Raw genomic sequence first — 18,433 nt, 5'->3', positions numbered from 1 at the left:
TTTTCCACATTTTTTGAATTAGAGTATTCGGTGGGGGCAGGGGTCAAATCTAGCACATTTTACTAGTGACTACATTAATGAAAAATATGAATCCAACTGCAAAACAATGTTCTCCTTATATCTAAATCAATTAAAAACTTGATAAAAAGTTTAAGTTGTAAGAGAATCAAATCTGTTTATGAAAGTGAGTTGTACAATCAGGTTCCACCCAAGAAATTGTTGATTAAGTTGAAGAAATTAAGAGAAAATGTTTGCCAAAGGAAAGCGACACAAAAATTTGCTACCATAGGAATCTAACATCATGTAATATTTCTTTAATAATAGTTCTAGTTCCATGGGTCTTTATATGTTATGCCAATTTGTATCAGTTTAATGACAGAAAAGGCAACAATTTCTAAATTGGTGCATACATTTCTTTAAGATTTTTTTAAATGTAAGGTCATTAAAAAATATACAAACAACTAGATGAAAATGAAGGCAACGGAAAAATTCTCAACTTTTCACAACCAGAAAATTCGCACAATCTTAAAAATAGAGAAAAGAGCGTTATTAATTCACTACGAGATTAAAAATCATTTTCACTGTTTATGTAAACTCTGCATTTTTGTCACATGTCTCTTTAACACTATCTTTTTGAAAATAAGCCATTTAAGGAGACAACAATTTTCATCCTAAAACTTTCATTCAACTTTACTTTGGGTTGAATACATGTGCAATGTGTTCTCAATGCATAGAAATCACAGCGGCCAGCAGCACAGGATGGCGGGGGGTGGTGGATTAAGGAGAATCTGATAATTCACATGGCAATTTTTTTTTTTTTTTTTGCCCATGGTGGATGATAATTCACACTTCTAAAATCTCAAGACTTTCCTTTTTAAAGAACCAAAATCAAACTCAGGACACCTTGCTGACACTTCCCCGCCTCTAAACAAATGGATTACTCTTTTCGTCAAAAAACTCTGAGAGTTGGGGCGCCTGGGTGGCTCAGTCATTAAGCGACCGCCTTCAGTTCAGGTCATGATCCCAGGGTCCTGGGATCGAGCCCCACATCGGGCTCCCTGCTCGGCGGGAAGCCTGCTTCTCCCTCTCCCACTCCCCCTCCTTGTGCTCCCTCTCTCGCTGTGTCTCTGTCAAATAAATAAATAAGAATCTTAAAAAACAAAACAAAACTCAGAGTTGTAGCAGCAAAAGATTTTAATAGCAATGGAAGTTTGTAAACTGGATTTCAAATTTTTTTCTTGAACACAAAGTGCAAGATGCAGGGTTCTCCTCATTTTCATGAATGCTTCTCCTGTCACTAATCCTTCATTTTGTTTGGCAAAGGCAGTTTTTTAATTAAGTCTATTCTGGTATACAGAAACATAACAAAATGAGACAGGTATTACAAAGAACGCACCTGCATGAATCATGATACTCAACTGGTAAGTCTGACGGGGTGAATTGCAGATTCAGGCAACGAAGGCCCTGAATAAGACAAAGCTCTGTTTTCAGAGTCCCTGGTTGAATGTTTAATTAGATCAGGAATTGTCCATCCACACATCTGGTTGTTCATCAAAGAGAAACCTACTGTTTGAGTGCTCAATTCTAGTGTGAAGTGTTTTTACCATGGGAGCGAAAGCTCGAGCTTAAAAGATAACAGTCATCAGAACTATCCAGAACAAGAAAAGAACCATCTGGCACATTTACTAGATTCCCTTCTGCCTCCCAGCATGTGACTGGTTCCCAGTACCATCTTTATTTCACAAGTTTTTTTTTTTTTTTCCAGCAACTCTGTAAGGCTTGTCACAACCATAAGACCACTACTTTTCATTGAGTCATAAGCTCTTGCAATCCCAGGAGCGGAGTCAGGATCAAAATTCAAATGGTAGCACATAATTTTATTTTATTAAATATTTTTTGTATTTATTTGAGAGAGAGAGAGTGTGTGCACGGGTGGGGGAGTGGCAGAGGGGGAGGGAGAAGCAGGCCCCCCGCTGAGCAGGAAGCCTGACGCAGGGCTTGAACCCAGGACCCTGAGATCATGACCTGAGCTGAAGGCAGATGCTTAACCGATTGAGCCACCCAGGCGCTCTGATAGCACCTAATTTTAGACACAAGGACATCTGTGCCGGTGAGTCCGCTGAAGTTCCTTTGGATTTGATTATTCTGCACTGGAGGTAGCAATGGTGAGCGTGGGGGGACATCATCATGTCTTGCTCTTGGGCTCTGCAATGTGATGCCTATGGTGTCAACAAGCCATTCACAGATTGATCCACAAAGATCTCTGGGGCAATGACTGTAGGGCTCTGGTCTACCTGACTTCCATTTTCAGAGAAAGAGTCCCCTGCCTCCCCCATGCACTTGAGAAAGAACTGCAGAGGGGCGCCTGGGTGGCTCAGATGGTTAAGCATCTGCCTTCAGCTCGGGTCATGATCTGCAGGTCCTGGGATCCAGCCCCATGTTGGCTCCCTGCTCAGCGGGGAGTCTGCTTCTCCCTCTCCCTTTGCCTCTCCCCCTGCTTGTACTCTCTCTGTCTGTCTCTCTCTCAAATAAATAAAATCCTAAAAAAAGAGAGAGAGAGAGAGAGAAGGAACTGCAGAAACTTCCATGGGAGAAGAACTAACCAGACAATAGCTAGATGATCCTTCCACCTTTGGAAGGATCCAGAATACCAAATACAGTATTGAGGTGTGTGTCCACTAACTACAGACACGTTTTCATTGAGGTGACATTGCAGGTCTCCATTTGGGGATTCTGAACTCCTTTATGAATTATTTTGTTCTTGGCAGACGGTGCCAGGCTGAAGACTGTGAAAATCTTTTCAAACACCATTCCGTGCTGGACTTAGATTGGAAGAAGGAACCAAAGCTGTGACTCTCACCTCCTCCATTTTGATACCCCTCTCCTCAGAGTTCGTGGGTCAAGAGGCCACAGGGTAGGACTATAGTGATGATTGCTAAGGGCAGTGGACCTCATTGGTCTTTGAGCTCTCACATCTTTAAAGACTATGGGTGCTGAAGAGAGGAAAAGGTATCCTCATCTGGCAGAGCTCCCAGAGGGTGTGCTCCCCTTGTCTTTCTGCTTTTGTTCTGCAGAAAGCAGCCCTTTTCATGTATCCGTTAAGCTTTGACTCTTTGATCTCCCCCCCCCCCCCACCTTTTTCATCTCCACTGGTGATAGCACAGCCGGTCATATCTCCACCTTAGCAGCTACCAAATAAGGAATCGTGGTTTCCAAACACTGGCTAGGGATGGTTATTGTCCTACCATGAAGTCAGTGTCTCGTTTACTTTGATTCAGGTTCAAAGATTTCTGGAAGGTTTTAAGACTACTTTTCTTCGTGATGACTAGTCCTCTAATCCCCGGGGGCTCAATCTCTTTCTGGAATGTTATTCCCGAACATCTGGAGACGCCTGCGGTGCTACATCCCTCCATGTGTGTTTCTCCAGCTTCCTTTAACCCTTGGAGCCATTTTCCAGCGGCGGCGGGTGGCGAGCGGCGGGCGGCGACAGTGGCCAGATCGTGACTCCCGCTCCGTCGCCCAAAGCCCGCGCCAGGGCTGCGAAATGCGTGCCGTTGTAAGCCGCGAAATTTGTGGCACTTTGCGGCACGGTAACCCAAACCTAATACGCCATTAGCGATGTTAGCACGCAGGCAAAGTTTGGGGCTGGGGGTGGAAGACGGGGCTGATTTATTTCAGATGATTCTGAATTTAGAATCGCTGCACATGAAAGGGAGGGGGGAAAAAGAACCAGAAATCAGGGTGAAAGAGAATACACAAAAGCCCCCTCTTCCATGCCCAGGTCGGGCCTCCAGCCTGAAGTGACTGTTCCCTCCCCAGATATTTATAGACCTTAATGTATTTTATCGCCTAAATAATACCCTTCTGTTTTATGCTCCAGGGGCTTTTTGTGTCTACCTAACTGGGCTTCAAGTTCCTTGGGGGCAGAGATCTCGTGGTCTTGTTGATTTCTGTGTCCCCCACCGTGCCTTGCACAAAGGGATGTGCTAGTAAATGTTACCTGACTGGCCAAAGAAGGTGTGTTTGTCCAATGAGTAAGTCTTTCAGACTAAACCCTCCCGGTGCTATGCCCGGAAGGTACCTGGAGGGGGTCTTGAGCCTTCAGCTGGGTTTTTTTTCCTGATTGAACCACTGTGAGCCTCACCATCCAGCTTCTCACAGCAGTAAAATGTACCATAATATCCCCTGACTCTTCTCTCTCCCCATAAGGAAACTTAGACCACAAGTAGGGATATGCCCAATAGCCGGCCTGACAGGGAACATGACCTGACATTGAACAACAAAAAGAGTTTTACTTAATTAGCTAGCACCGGCTAATGAGTGAGGCCTAAACATCTGCCAGTGGAATCTGAGAAGTCTGTTCTAAAAGCTGAAAAGCTGAGTTTATTTGCCACAGATGGGGCACCTGTAATGAGAAGGGGGAGAAAAGGTCTTCCCAGTTAAATCAATCTGAGAGAAGAGGTTGGTACCCAATTTCCAGAGAGAGTCTGTGGAGTGAACTTTGTCTTTTTCATTGCCTGTGACTATTAATCATCAGATGTGATGGGAGAAATTATCAACAGGAATTTTCTCTGTGCTCATATCCGTAATTAACAGTTTGTGAACTGTGCTGAAGAAATTGAAGCAGAACTCGAGGGCTTAGGGTTTTTGTTTTTTGTTTTTTTTTTAAATGTAGTCCAATGAAAAGGTAGTAGAAACGTTTTGAAGAAATTCACTGACCTGTTTTCTTAGATCAAGGATGAGTTTTTGAAATAAAAAGGCTCTGAGAGATCCAACTTGTTGCCTCCATGGGCTTATACAAATTTCTTGCTGACGTGGCAAGGTACCTTAAATCCTTTCTACAAGGAGATATAAATTAATACTTATGTTACAAAATATCTGAACAATGGACTTCAAACTACAGGACGATCACAGGAGTTGATTTGTTCAGGGAAGTGGAGGCAAATCAGACTCAATCTGGATGTGTGGTTTTAGGTAGATGGCAAGTGAATTCATCTGTCATTGTTGAACTGCCTTGAGCTAAATGAAATCGTCGATCGTTAGGATCTGCAAAGCTATCTGAGGGAAGCGAAGCTACAACTCAGAAGAGAGTCAAGGATTTTGACGAATATGAATCATCTTTAACATTTTTATGGTTGCCTTTGGAATGCAAACTCTCAGCATGAAGCATTTTGCCTTAAGACCGTGGGCAGAACTATGCTGAACACCAAAACGATTTTGAAATTTCGGACTATATGGCTACGATCTGAGATGTTCGGGTTCATTTAGCCCGGTGAAAGTATCAGGGTTTTTCATCAAAAGCGCTTAAATCAGTGGGTGGAATCAGAATTGAGACTCGTTCAAATTATAACCTTCTCCGCCATCGTTTTGAACAACAGCTCAGTCTTTGAAATATAAACATTGACATTCACTTGCTCAGACTGATCCATCGACCTTGTAACTATCAATTTTTTTACACGAATAAAGTTGATGGAATTTTTTAGACGCCTCTGGCATCGGTACTAAAAATCTCCATTACCGGCTAGGTAAGAGACCGTACAAGTCCGACAAAAATGTGCCCGTCGTATAGACGGGTTTCTTTTTAACCCTCCGCTTCGCTATTGAAAAACTTGGCCGCTCCTGCCCCAGCCAGTGCCCTAAGCGCGAGTAGGGTTGACAGGGTTGCTCGCATGCGCTTTCGACACAATCGCGTTTGTCGCAATGAGCCCTGGGCGGAAGGTTACAGAAGAGCTGGCGACTTTGATTATAGTCATTTTGTCGGTAGCGCTGGTTACCGCGCTACTTCCGCGCTGGTACTTGATTGTAACAGAAAGTAGTTCCGGCCCGTGTTGTTTCGGCCGAGGAGCCGTCGCCGCCATTTCAAGACCGTGAGAGGTAGATGGCCAACCAGAGTTCCTAAGGTTCGAAGCCTGTAACTGCTGCCGCCGCTTAAGCCTGCCAAAACACTGGTACGGCTGCCGCCCTCTTACTACTACTACCCCTAGAAACATTCTTGCCAGTAGTGGCGGCAGCGGGTCAATTACCCTCCTCTCGTTCTCCCTCAAGAAGCTCCAGATGGCGTCTTCCGTGGGCAACGTGGCCGACAGCACAGGTACCGGTGTCCGTTCTACCTTGGCAGACGCCCCGTCGGGGTCTCGCGCCGTCCTCTACCTCTCATCACCCCCTTCCTTACCCCCTAGCCATCCCCATTACATCAGTGGCATTGCTGAGCTTTTCGTCGTCTACCGGCATCTGTTCGGGTTTTCCGCTGTCGTCCGCTCCTCGAACATTTCCTCTTCTCTTGCTTGCTTTCTGCTTCCATTTTTGCTTTTTTAATCCCATCAATTTTCTAGCTTCCGACTCTCTCGGGACGCCTCTACCACACGTGCGCGCTTAGAATGTCTCGGAATGGACTGCATTGGAATCCCTGCCCTTTCACTCGCCTTCGCAGTCGTTTTCTCCCCTAATTCAGCCCACCGCCCCCTCCTCTCCCCCCTCCCGACCCCCCCCCAGCCCTTTCCCCTTAGCCAGATTTGGTTCTTCTCTGTCAGTCTAGGGCGGGGGTGCCATTCCGATGTAATCATGTCCTCACTTTACATCACCCGAGGACGAGCAAAAAAGCTCCTTGGTGTGCTGTAAGTAATCTCGAGAAGAGGGGCTACTGAGCAGCACCCCGCTGGGCAGCGCCTTTCTGGTGGTGTTTCGGTCGAGCGGCCCCGGTTTAGACTGGAAATTTCCAGGGGTTCCTTTTGCCATCGCCCAGTTCCACCCGCTGCCCCCAGCCTGGATTTCCCATCCCGTCTTCCCTCCCGCGGGGGAACCACACCCTTTCCTTCGCGAGGTTGCCAGCCCTGCGGTCCACTTCCTATCCTTGGGGGGAAACCACCCTGGTGCTGGTGCTTTGGCGTTGACCACCCTGCCCTCCGAGTTCCTGCTTTGTGTTACTTTCTCCCTGTATTCCTCCGCCGCTGCCTCTGGGTCTTCCATCCCCATTCTTTAGCTTAGTGTCTCTTTATTCATAGGGTGTGTATTTTTTTAAGTTTTCATCCTTGCTTGAAGAGTTTGTAAAGCAACTGGAGTGTAGCTGCACAAGTGCAAGGCGGTTGCCCTTTTAGACAATTCAGTCGAGAGCATTCGGTACTAAAAATACGAGAACCAAATTATAGGAGTGTCCTTCAGCTGCCTTTCCATATTGAGGCTATTTGGGGCGGAAGGGGGGGGAACTGGGCTGCGGTTCTAAGGTTTCCCACGAGGTTATTTTGTTGTTTCTCAGTTGAGATGTATCAAGGCTTTTATTATTTTCGGACATTGTGCAGGAAGTTATAGGCGAATCTTCCGTTGCATCTTAATCCGTGAGATTGTGGGTAGTGGGATTTAATAAGTAGTGTTCCTTTCCTTCCAGATTCTTAAAGATGCAAGATTCTGAACTAGCTTGCCCTTTTCTGTGTGTTATTTTGTTTGAGGAAGTTGTCATTTCAAGTGTTAATATTACCTAAGGGGCTTTGAAAAGTTGATAGTGTCTTAAAATGAGGAGCTAGGAAGTTACAGAGATTTGTCTGAAATGTAATTAATTCACCAGTTTCTACTTGAGATACCACCTCACCCAGATTTGGATGCAAGTCTCTGCGCTTCTGTAGTGGTCAGCTTTACGTTCTCTCAGGAAATTTACTTTGCTTTCCTGAGTATACAGATCACTTCTCAGCTCTAACGGATGGGGAGCAGGGCTCAAATTGGAGCTTGTCTCTGTGACCTTGGTAGAATTTAAGTAATTTGTACATGGTTTCGCATTCCAACCTCCTAATGCAAGTGCTATGATCAAATTCCTAGTAATGTATCATTGTTTAAGTAAGGGTTTACAATTGAGACTTAGGCAGTCTGTGGTTGTTTTTCTCCCCCTCTCTGGGCTTTAGCGATACCGTATATCTTTTATGTATCTGAATTAAGTCACACGGAGCGAAGTGCTTTCATTTGTTACTCATTCTGCCCCACTTTATCGAATGGTCTTATATTTGAGCATTTCCCCAGTCCTTCTCAAAATCATTGCAGTTGTAGGTAACTGCTTAGTTTATATAGGGTTGTTTGCAATGTCTTAATCCTTTAGTCAGTGTCAGAGCTCTTGGAAAATGCTAGTCTTGAACCAGCGTGGGTGGGATTTAGCTAATTTGGTCTCCATTGTGAATTTGGGATAATAGAGGAGTAATGTAATTTTGGGTCTTTACTTAAAACGTTTGATGACCCCTTTAAATATTTTGGCTCCTGAGAGACTAATTCATCTTGTTTATCAGCTGTTTTAAAAATAGCACCTTGACTTTTAGGGTTTTCCCCTTCCTATGCTGGTTTCTAGTGTATCCCTTAATAAAAAACTAAGTTGAGAAATCTACAAATGCAGCATTGTAATTTCAAGAGTTAAAAACACATCTGGTGCTCCCACTCAGATGAAGTGAGAGATTGTTACCAGTATCCACCCCCCCCAGTCCAACCTGAAACATGGGACGGAGTATTACGTTTCCAGTAGGTCATTCTGACATTACATCTTTGTGACCTTGCAACTCACGTTGTATATTTTGTTTCTGTATGTTAACTAAGGTATAGGGACTAATGTTTGGTGACTCTTTAGATGCTACCTCTGATTTATGATTTAAAAGTCCAAAGTATTTTTGTTCACAAAATGTAATCTTATTTGGAAGTAAATGTTTCTATCTGGTCTAGGAAAGAAAAGTTAATGGTGAATTCAAAAATGCCAAATCTGCACCTGATGGTTAACTTGGAGGTATAAATAATGCGCAGAACACTCACTCTAGTGCTTTACATAGTTTCAAGCGTTTTCATCTTTGAGTTTAATATACCATATTTTTACATTTTTTGGTTTGCATTTCTAACTTTTTGTTTTCCCCCCTCCTTCCCTCAAATGTTTTGATGATTCTCCAGAACCAACGAAACGTATGCTTTCCTTCCAAGGGTTAGCTGAGTTGGCACATCGAGAATATCAGGCAGGAGATTTTGAGGCAGCTGAGAGACACTGCATGCAGCTCTGGAGACAAGAGCCAGACAATACTGGTGTGCTTTTATTACTTTCATCTATACACTTCCAGTGTCGAAGGCTGGACAGGTAGGAGATGTGGGGGTACCTGCTGGTGATTGCTGCCTCTGGGTGCTGAGCTTAAAAAAATGACACTTAAATATTTGAATTTGAAATTTTTCCAGTACTGGGTTTCAACTAAGCCACCAACGCACATCTGCTCTTTTGCCCACTTGGGACATGCCCAGCTGCCAGTTTTTCTGCTTTCTTTTGTGGTGGTGTTTGTATTATCAGTATGACTAGGGACCTTTTCTAGATTTTTCCACCTACATCTGCCTTCTTAACTCTGTTCAGGTATACTAAGAATAATTTATTCTGTCTGAGCATCCTGTCTCACCTTTGTAAGGTGTGTCAGTTTGAGGAATGGAAATGCTCAGAAATGATGGTGTATATTGCTGTGGTAGGAGGGTGCATATGTGGTTCAAGTTGCAAATGCACAAATCCTTATGATATGCTACTGTCAGGTAATCAGTTGAATTAATCAAAAGGGAAGAATCTGTGTTCTTAATCCTCTTAATAAATTGCCATTCTGGCTTACTTAGACATTTAAAGATGAGTGTCATTACCTTTTATCAACAAATGGAAAGTGAGGGTCATGCACATAGCGTTTTCATTCTTGATCTTAGTGTTCATGTCTTACAATGTGGCAGTTTGGTAAGAAGACTTTAGCAAGAATTTTATCTCATAAGAAAAAAGCATTCCAATTTGAAATCTGGGATACCTCTACTTTTGGAAAAGTTTGATTTCCAAAATTTTTCCTACCGTATGGTAGTTAAAAGATAATGTCTTGTTCTACAGTTAGCAGTAGTAGCGCAGGAACTTCAGAAACTGAGTTGCATATGGGCCATACCTTCTCTCTGTAACATGCATACCCACGTATCAACACTTTTCGCTTTTTCCAGATCTGCTCACTTTAGCACTCTGGCAATTAAACAGAACCCCCTTCTGGCAGAAGCCTATTCGAATTTGGGGAATGTGTACAAGGAAAGAGGGCAGTTGCAGGAAGCAATTGAGCATTACCGGCATGCATTGCGTCTCAAACCAGATTTCATCGATGGTTATATTAACCTGGCAGCCGCATTGGTAGCAGCAGGTGACATGGAAGGGGCAGTTCAAGCTTACGTCTCTGCTCTTCAGTACAATCCTGTGAGTAACATTTTAATGGTTATTATTTCCCTTTACAAAAGCCCAGAAAGAAACAGCCTGCTACTTCAGACATTAAATAGGTTTTTGCATGGAATAAAGTTAAGAATTTAGAAATGTTTGTTGACTTAAAATTGTGAAATTGCTTGGACCAGGTCTGCATTATGTTTTTAAAAATTCGTTTTATCTAGCAAGGTACATTTAAAAAGCACAAAAATTATCCTTATAGCAAGAAGTTCTACATCTATTTTTATAATGCCTGTAAAAGTGCAGAACATATGACATTGTTTCTTTGGGTTGTTTTGATTAAATTTGGATATGTTCTGATAGGTATTTGTAACGGTTAATTGATTTTCAAGGAGTAGTGGATAAAGGGCCTTAATCTGTAATAGGAAATAGTTATAACAAGATGCCACTATGTGGATCAGTGACATGAAAACCAGGCTGTGAAATTTGTTCCTCAGTAGCTTATTCTTTTTTCGTTCAACATAATTAAAAGTGGTAGAATTGAGGCGATAGTATCCAAAGCAGGTTTTTGATTAGTTTTTCAATTTTTTGGTCTGAATTGCAGATGTTTTCTGGTGAACAAGTGAGGCCTAGCTGGCAGAAGTTAAGGTCACACTGTGGTAGGGTCTCTGAAAGATTCATAAAAGAAGTAAGACTGGCCCTCAGAACTTTTGATGTAGTTAGGGAAAGAAGATAGATATAAACTTAAGAGGTAATGATAGAAGGAGTGTAGGTCTCCAGAAAAAAATGAGGAATACATAACCAAGCTAAGTGGTCAGCATTTAGTTTTGCAACAAGTCTGGAAGTGGTTAATAAGTAATTATGTTAGCTACCATTTATTGAAAATCCGCTATGTGCTCAGATACTGTGCCAGTTGTTTCAGATGTTGGTCTTAATGCTTACGATGATCCTTTGAAGTAGATGGTATTATTGTCCGTTTTACCAGTTAAAAAAAAGAAGTCAGGGGTCATGTAACTTTCTTGGGATTACACAGGTAGTAATAGAGAAGTAAGATATTAAAACCTGAGCCTGAATATAACTTTTTTCTCTTGGTAACTGTTTTCTTCTTTTAATGCAAATATAATTAACATACAGTGTTATATTAGTTTCAGGTGTACAATATAGTGACTCAGCAATTCTATACATTACTCAGTGCTCATCAGGATAAGTGTATCTTAATCCCCTTCACCTATTCCACCTACCCACCTCCCCCCTTGCAACCACCGCTTTTTGTTCTCTGTATTTTTAAGAGTCTGGTTTTTTTCGTCTCTTTTTTTCTTTGTTCCTTTCTTTTGAGATTGAATATCTTGAAAGTAGCCACAGAAGAGAGAAGAAATAAAAGATTAAAAAAGGCACCCATCTCTCAAGGCAGCTCTTGAGTACAGTTTGAAAACCATTGATCATATCCTACTATCCCTTAATCCCTATTTTACAGATTTGGAAACTGCAGCTTAATTTAGTAGTTTGTGCAAAAGATCTGAAATCACTTTTTATCATGACATCTGTTAATGATTATTTTTCCAGTTAATTTTAAGAGTTTAATATTTATTATTTGTTCATTGCTTTTTGTACGGATACAGTGAAAAGGTCTCCCAGCTACTCTTCTTGGAGGTAGCCGATGAAACTAATTTCTTACATGCATTGAGTATCTCTGAAAGGATACATAATATGTAGATTTGAGTGGCTTTTTGTGATTTTTATTGCAGTATTATCTAGCTAGTTACCACCGAAAATTATGGGGGGAACCCTGTACTGCCTGCCACTGGGGCTTGGACCCTGTTCTTAAGAGCCAGGGCTCAGAGTTCACTTGTGCACCTAGTTGTCGGAGGAAGTCCTTACCCTTTATTAATCAGGGTTGGTTCCACCCTTCTCTTGTTGATTCAGTATAAACTCACTTGTGCCCTCTTATATAGCTATGGCTCCACATCTTGAACTCTGATCCCCTTGGCTCAGGTCTTCGATTGTTTACATGTGTTAGCAGGGCAGTCACTGCTGCTGACCTTATACCAGACTGTAGGAGTAGAAAAACTCAAGGAGAAGGGAAAACTGAAGTGGGAGACAGAACCATGTTTTTCAATATCTAACCTGTTAACAGAAAGCTTGTCATTGTACCCTACCAAAGAAGTAAAAATGGTCCTAAAATACATCGTGGGGCTACCCCCTTAAAGACATTGAACCAGCTGTGCATTCCCATCTGGTTCTGTTTCTACTAGTGGAAGGTGCTGTTTTATTTCTGTGCCTTCACCAGTAAGAGTGTAGAAAGGACTATGCAGACTGCTTCGATTTCACCTTAAATATACTATACCAGTAATGTTTTAACTTGTTTCAGGATATCTAGTCTTAACTGGATTTCACTTACTGCCAAATGCCTTTGTCAGTTCAGTACTCACAGTCTTGAGTCTGTTCCTAAGTTGTGCTCTTGTTAGCAGTGCACTGTTGTCCTGAATCATAGATGTAGTTGGCCTTCTATGAAAAATAGTTAAAATCAGGTTATTTTGGTTTTGCAGCAGTGAAAAGGCAAAAGGTGATGGTAGTATTCTTGGTTATCTGTTTTCAGCAGTGTTTATCCTTTCCAGTTAATGACAGAAGTTATTCTGTGACTTGATTATAGAAATTTTAAGACCTAGAGCTGTTTCATATTTTTATGTTCTGAACTGTCTTCTGTAATGTTGGATGATTTAATAATTTCACTGAAATTTTAATCCATTGTATTTGAAGGTGCTATTGCACCTGGTAATCTACATGATGGTTCACTAGAGTTGCCTCATACCCAGCAGTCCCTTTTATGAATTATGTATAAAATTGTCCTTTGTAAAATGGCTGTAACCCCTACTTGCTCTAAGGAGCTCTGTTGGTTGAAACGTTGCTTTGGCTTTGATTGTGGATGCATAATGCTGAGAGCTACTGGTATCCTGACCATCACATGTTATAGTCACGTTATTTGTTACTGTTGTGAGCTAAGCTGTGGAAAACCATATATTTCTAGTTCTCTCTGCTTTTTATTATGTTTGCTGTGCAAATGTCACATTTAAATATTTGAGTGCTTATTGTGTGTGCAGTGCTTTATTAGGAATTGGGGTGATGTGCTGGGGAGAAAAAGTTGAGGATTATAATATGAGATAGGACCTGACCCGTAAAGAGAAAAAGGGCGTAAGTTCTTTGGATGATTATTGTTAGAGAGTATTAAATCAGAAGATTTTCTTGAGTGGGTACTTATAACCTAAGCATTCTGTAGGAAGGTAAATAGCAAGTAGACTTCCTTGGCTGAAGTGGTGAGTCAAGTAGTAACAAGAAGTGAGTGTAGTAGAGGAGAGTCAATTTGAAGATTTAGAAAGAATAGAGGCTGAGGAGTTTAAATTTAAATTGAGAGGCAATTGAGAACTACTGTAGGTTTTTATCAACCTGATTTTACTTCATGTGTATGTGTGTATATAGATGTGGGTAGGGGTGGGGGCTCTAGGAACAAAGGCAGGAAATAATAAGTGCTGTTTTAGGAGGGGTGGTTATATAGGAAATTCTTACTTATTTTGAAGCAGTCTTAGGTTTTGAACTTTTGGGAGAATAGTGGTATCCTTGAATTTCCTAGAAATCTGCTGTTCGTGCATAAACGTTTGGATTTCCAAATGGGAGAATGGGATTTCAGTATTATATTTAATAGGAAATGTTTTACCTTTTTCTAAAACTGCCTTGTTGATTATCTTCTAGTGATCTTGAAGATAATCTATTTTTAACTGTGGGCATTGTGTTAACTTGATTTAGTATGCTGTAATGGATCAAGATGATATTACTAAATATAGGTAGGCACTGTCAGCACTTGGATGCCATCTGTCCACGAGTTTATAGAAATTAGAAAGTATAGAAAGTATGCAACAGTTGGCTAAAACACATAGCCCGTTAGGGTCACTGTTGGAGAATTATTGCAAGATTTTGATTATTATGGCTCAGAAAAGGCATAGGAATTGGTAAAAGTCCAAAGATAAATAAATGCAATAATCAGGTATAGTAGAAGAGCTTGTATGAACAGATTGGATTGTACGGTTAATGGTTAGCCAAAACCGAAGGGTAACCCTTGAAGTTGAGGAAGAAAAATTATACAAAGTAGATAGCAAGATTATAGAATCATTACTTCTGAGTATAAATAGGGTTAAAAATGCTTAGACTCATTAGAGGAGGATAAATTTGTAGTAAGATTAATGATACCTGTGGGTTTTTTTTTTTTTTTTTTTTTTTTTTTTTTGAGGATTAGTATTAGCCTTTTGTACTTGAGGTCATGGGAGACCATCATTCTCTCCCAAAACACCATTCATTGCTCAAAGGAGAGGACAGATCAGGTAGATCATGGTACTGAGCCAATATGGTCAACCATAAGGGTATTCTGTGGCAGCCTGTTCTTTGCTGGCTGACTTTTGGTTCACCTGATGGATGATAGTATACAATCACAAAAGCTGTTTATCAGTAAAATTAACCACCTGATTCTGGAAACCATAATACAGTTGTGCGTAGAATAATATATATGATGATACTTCGGCACAATTGGCAAAATTTCCCTTACTGGGACTTAATAAGGCTCTTTTCCCCCGTGGAACAGTTTGGAATGATAAGCTTACTCCCTATTGCCATTGTCTGTGCTTGTTGACTGATAGATTTGAATGACAAAGGCAAACAAGGACAAATAAAAATTTAAGCTCACTGTTCTGACGAGTCTTTCATACTGATGAACGGACTGGTGAGTCAGATGACTAACAACACAATTGTGCTGCTAATAAAAAGCAGAGTCAACTGCTTTTCATTATTCACCCACTCAATTCTAATGGCTCTTAATACTAATGAGTAATCTAGTGGCAGGTGCCAGGATTGAAGCTTTGGTTGGATGGTAATCCTTCTGTCTAATACTGAAATGAAGTCAAGGTTTCTAAATAGGCCTGACAGCCTAAGGGTAGGTTTGCTGATAGCCAGTCACAGCCAAATACTTTTTTTTCACTATGGAGAAGTTTTGGCCCTTGATACTGGAGTGATTCATCATAACCTTTGAACAAAATAGTTGAACAAATATTTGGTGCCTTTTTTTTTTTTTTTTTTAAGGCAACTGACATTTAGGGAGAGGAGAAGCTATAGTAAGGTCCATAGTCTTTTTTCCCCCCCATTTTTAAAAATTTAAATTCAATTAACATATAATGTATTATTAGTATCAGAGGTAGAGGTAGAGTTCAGTGATTCATCAGTCTTACGTAACACCCACTGCTCATCACATCATGTGCCCTCCTTAATGTCCATCACCCAGTTACTCCATCCCCCCCCCCCGCCCCAGCAACCCTCAGTTTGTTTCCTGTGTCTAAGAGTCTCTTATGGTTTGTGTCCTGCTCTGATTTCATCTTGCTTTATTTTTTCCTCTCTCCCTGTATGAGCCTCTGTTTTGTTTCTTAAATTCCACGTATGAGTGAGATCATAGGATAATTGTCTTTCTCTGATTGACTTATTTCGCTTAGCATAATACCCTCTAGTTCCAAGGCCCATAGTCTTTTATCTGAAACTGGTGGGATCAAATGCATTTCAAAATTCAGAATTTTTAGGATTTTAGAAAGATGGTAATACCATGTATAAAACTCAGGTGAGTCTGGAGCAGCACCTTCTAGTAAAACACATATATTTCTGCAGCAGAAGGTATGAGTATTCACACTAAGTGGGATCAATAAATTCTGTAAATAGCTTTGTGTCAGTTCTGGTCAGGTTTAATCATCAGATAAGCTTTTGGAACTTTTTGGAATTGGGATTGAGGATGTGGGATTGTGGTTCTGTACTTTATTTTTATTTTTATTTATTTATTTTTTAAAGATTTTATTTATTTATTTGACAGAGATAGAGAGCACAAGTAGGCAGAGAGGCAGGCAGAGGGACAGGGAGAAGCAGGCTTCCCGCTGAGCAGGGAGACTGATGTGGGGCTCGATCCCAGGACCCTGGGATCATGACCTGAGCCGAAGGCAGCCGCTCAACCAACTGAGCCACCCGGGCGTCCCTGGTTCTGTACTTTAATTTGTCAAGCAGTATCTTTAATTGGCAGAATAAAAGGACAGCGAGCTAGATGCATAAAAGTAATTTCAAGGTGTTTTTGGTTGACAGTATAATTAAGGAGTATCTCTCGGTTTCTAGGATTTGTACTGTGTTCGCAGTGACCTGGGGAACCTGCTCAAAGCCCTGGGTCGCTTGGAAGAAGCCAAGGTAGGTGTTTGATAGAACACATTTAAACATCAGTGTTATGAAAACTTGTACTTTTTGCCAAGTCTTCAACTCTTCATTGAGCTATCTCCAAAAAACAGTCCTGTGAAACTGAGGAAAACTGACGGCATGAATCACCTCAGACTAGAGCAGGGCCAGGCTTTGGCATATCTGTTCTAAATCTGGGGGTAAAGCAAGAACCTGAACATTTTGGAGCCTTTCTGCTGAGCTAGATCATCTTTATAACAATGGGCTCCGTCATGATCTTATGTGGGAATAAGTAACATTCCTTTAAATCTGAGGCTTGCCTGCTGGTGACAAGCAGAGCGCCTGTGATTTGGCTCAAGACTCCTATATGATGCAGGTGCCATTGAAAATGCTGCTCTTCTAAGTCCTTTGTGGCTTGTAAGTGGAGAAGAATTTCATCCAAATGTTACCCTGTAATACTGGCATTTAAAATTCTTATTTAACCTTCCTCCCTTCATCTTCCTTACCCTTTTTACAGTGGAAGAAAGGCTGTTAAAATGATTGTAAATTCATAATTGGAACATCCTGCCCCTTGTCCCCCACTCCCTCCCCTAAGTTCCTTTTTCCTCTTTTCCAACCCTTAGTTGTCTGCCTTCTTTTCTTCCTTACTTCCTTCTTTTATTCCTTCCCGCCCTACCTCCTTTAAAAAAAAAAAAAGTCAGAAGGACAAAAAAGCTGGTTTGTTTGGGAAATGGACTGATCGAAAGAAAACTTGCCAAAGTGGAAAGGTGGCTTTTAGCATTCTGTGTTTCCAAATAATGAATTTGAACACCAGGTTGGGTTATTAAAGCTTTTGGTATAATTGTAAATTAAATTGACAAATGAAATTGTCTTGTTACAAGCCACCTTACGCAACCGCGCTGCAGGGGTGAGGAGTGGGGAGAAACCAGAATGCTTCTGAAACTCCCACCTGTTGCTCTGAGCCCCACGCGCATGCTAATGCGTGGAGTGTATGCGCAGCGTAGCTGTCTGTTTGACTGCTTTATCCAGGGAGGGCGAAGGCTTTTCAGCACCATCTAATGTTAAAAGGCACTAGTTTTAAGTGCATAGCTCATAAATTCTGCTGACACTTTGGATTAACCTTTATGTAGGTTTCCAGCTAATGAATTGTAATGGATTTCAATCTTAGCTGATAAATCTAATTGGTAATTTATAGAACAAATATTTGATAAGCTCCTATTAATTGTCACCCCACCAAGCGGACAGCTAACATGAATTGCACTTCACTGCAGCTTTAGAGATCGGTTTAGGCTGAGACATTGCGCCTGCCTTAGGTTGCTGACTTCTTTATTTCAGAGCTCTGGAGACACCTAGTTTGAAAAATGTTTATTCTGTTTTTGTGAGAACTTAGTGAACAAGAATATACTCTTGAGTGAAATGCAATGTATTTCTTTTGTAATCAGTGCATTTGAAAATTCAAGCCAGCATATTCCTAGTAGATGGAAGCAAAATTAAGTTGTCTTTGTAGAAAACCAAGAGCCTTTCTTCCAGCAAAAATCCCTGCTGTATGCAATAGCCCTGATTAACCCTCTCCCTTCTGCATGTTTCCCATGTTACAGACTTGAGACTGTCCTCATTCCCATATGTAATAGACATCCAAAGAATTTCAATTGCTTTGTTGAACTTTTACTAATGATCTTGTTTTTATTTTCTCTCTTGTTTTTGGTTTTTCACCATTGATATTGTATTTAGAAGGTTTCAGGTGGGTGAAACCTCCTATTCCATGCGTAAGGTGCCTCGCTGAAGGGAGCTCGAGGCCTGGATCTAGGGCAGACACACACCTCCTCCTCTTCCAGCAAGGAACGCACCGAAAAGTCACATGATGAGAAATATGGTAACGGGTTTGTAACTGCCACAGCAAAACAATTTGCCTCCATGCCTGAATCTTCTGTCTTGTGGCTTCAAAAACAGCTTAAAATAATTTTATTTACGAGCAAGTTATGTAAGAGAATGTTTTATACTATAGCCACAATTCTGTCAAAGATA

At 41.2% G+C, this 18,433-nt stretch overlaps 1 protein-coding gene and 1 pseudogene across 2 annotated transcripts in view; one reads left to right on the top strand and one right to left on the bottom strand.

The window, feature by feature from the left end:
• Window positions 1-1,276: 1,276 nt before the first annotated feature.
• On the bottom strand, window positions 1,277-5,990 carry LOC110571629 (annotated as a pseudogene).
• OGT (O-linked N-acetylglucosamine (GlcNAc) transferase) overlaps window positions 5,836-18,433 on the top strand; it is a 32,457-nt gene continuing 19,859 nt past the window's right edge. The window contains exons 1-4 of one of the 2 annotated variants that reach the window (XM_044911856.1): window positions 5,836-6,091; window positions 8,938-9,088; window positions 9,961-10,204; window positions 16,355-16,423. In XM_044911856.1, coding sequence (XP_044767791.1) covers window positions 6,055-6,091; window positions 8,938-9,088; window positions 9,961-10,204; window positions 16,355-16,423 — 501 coding nt within the window. In that variant the 5' untranslated portion in view covers window positions 5,836-6,054. Of the gene's footprint in view, window positions 6,092-8,907; window positions 9,089-9,960; window positions 10,205-16,354; window positions 16,424-18,433 lie in introns of both variants that reach the window. The other variant, XM_021680658.1, reaches the window with a different exon arrangement.

Source organism: Neomonachus schauinslandi, chromosome X (genome assembly GCF_002201575.2).
Source record: "Neomonachus schauinslandi chromosome X, ASM220157v2, whole genome shotgun sequence".
Classification (NCBI taxonomy): domain Eukaryota; kingdom Metazoa; phylum Chordata; class Mammalia; order Carnivora; family Phocidae; genus Neomonachus; species Neomonachus schauinslandi.
Note: the sequence above shows the minus strand (reverse complement) of the source record. Positions and strands in the feature narration are given on the sequence as shown.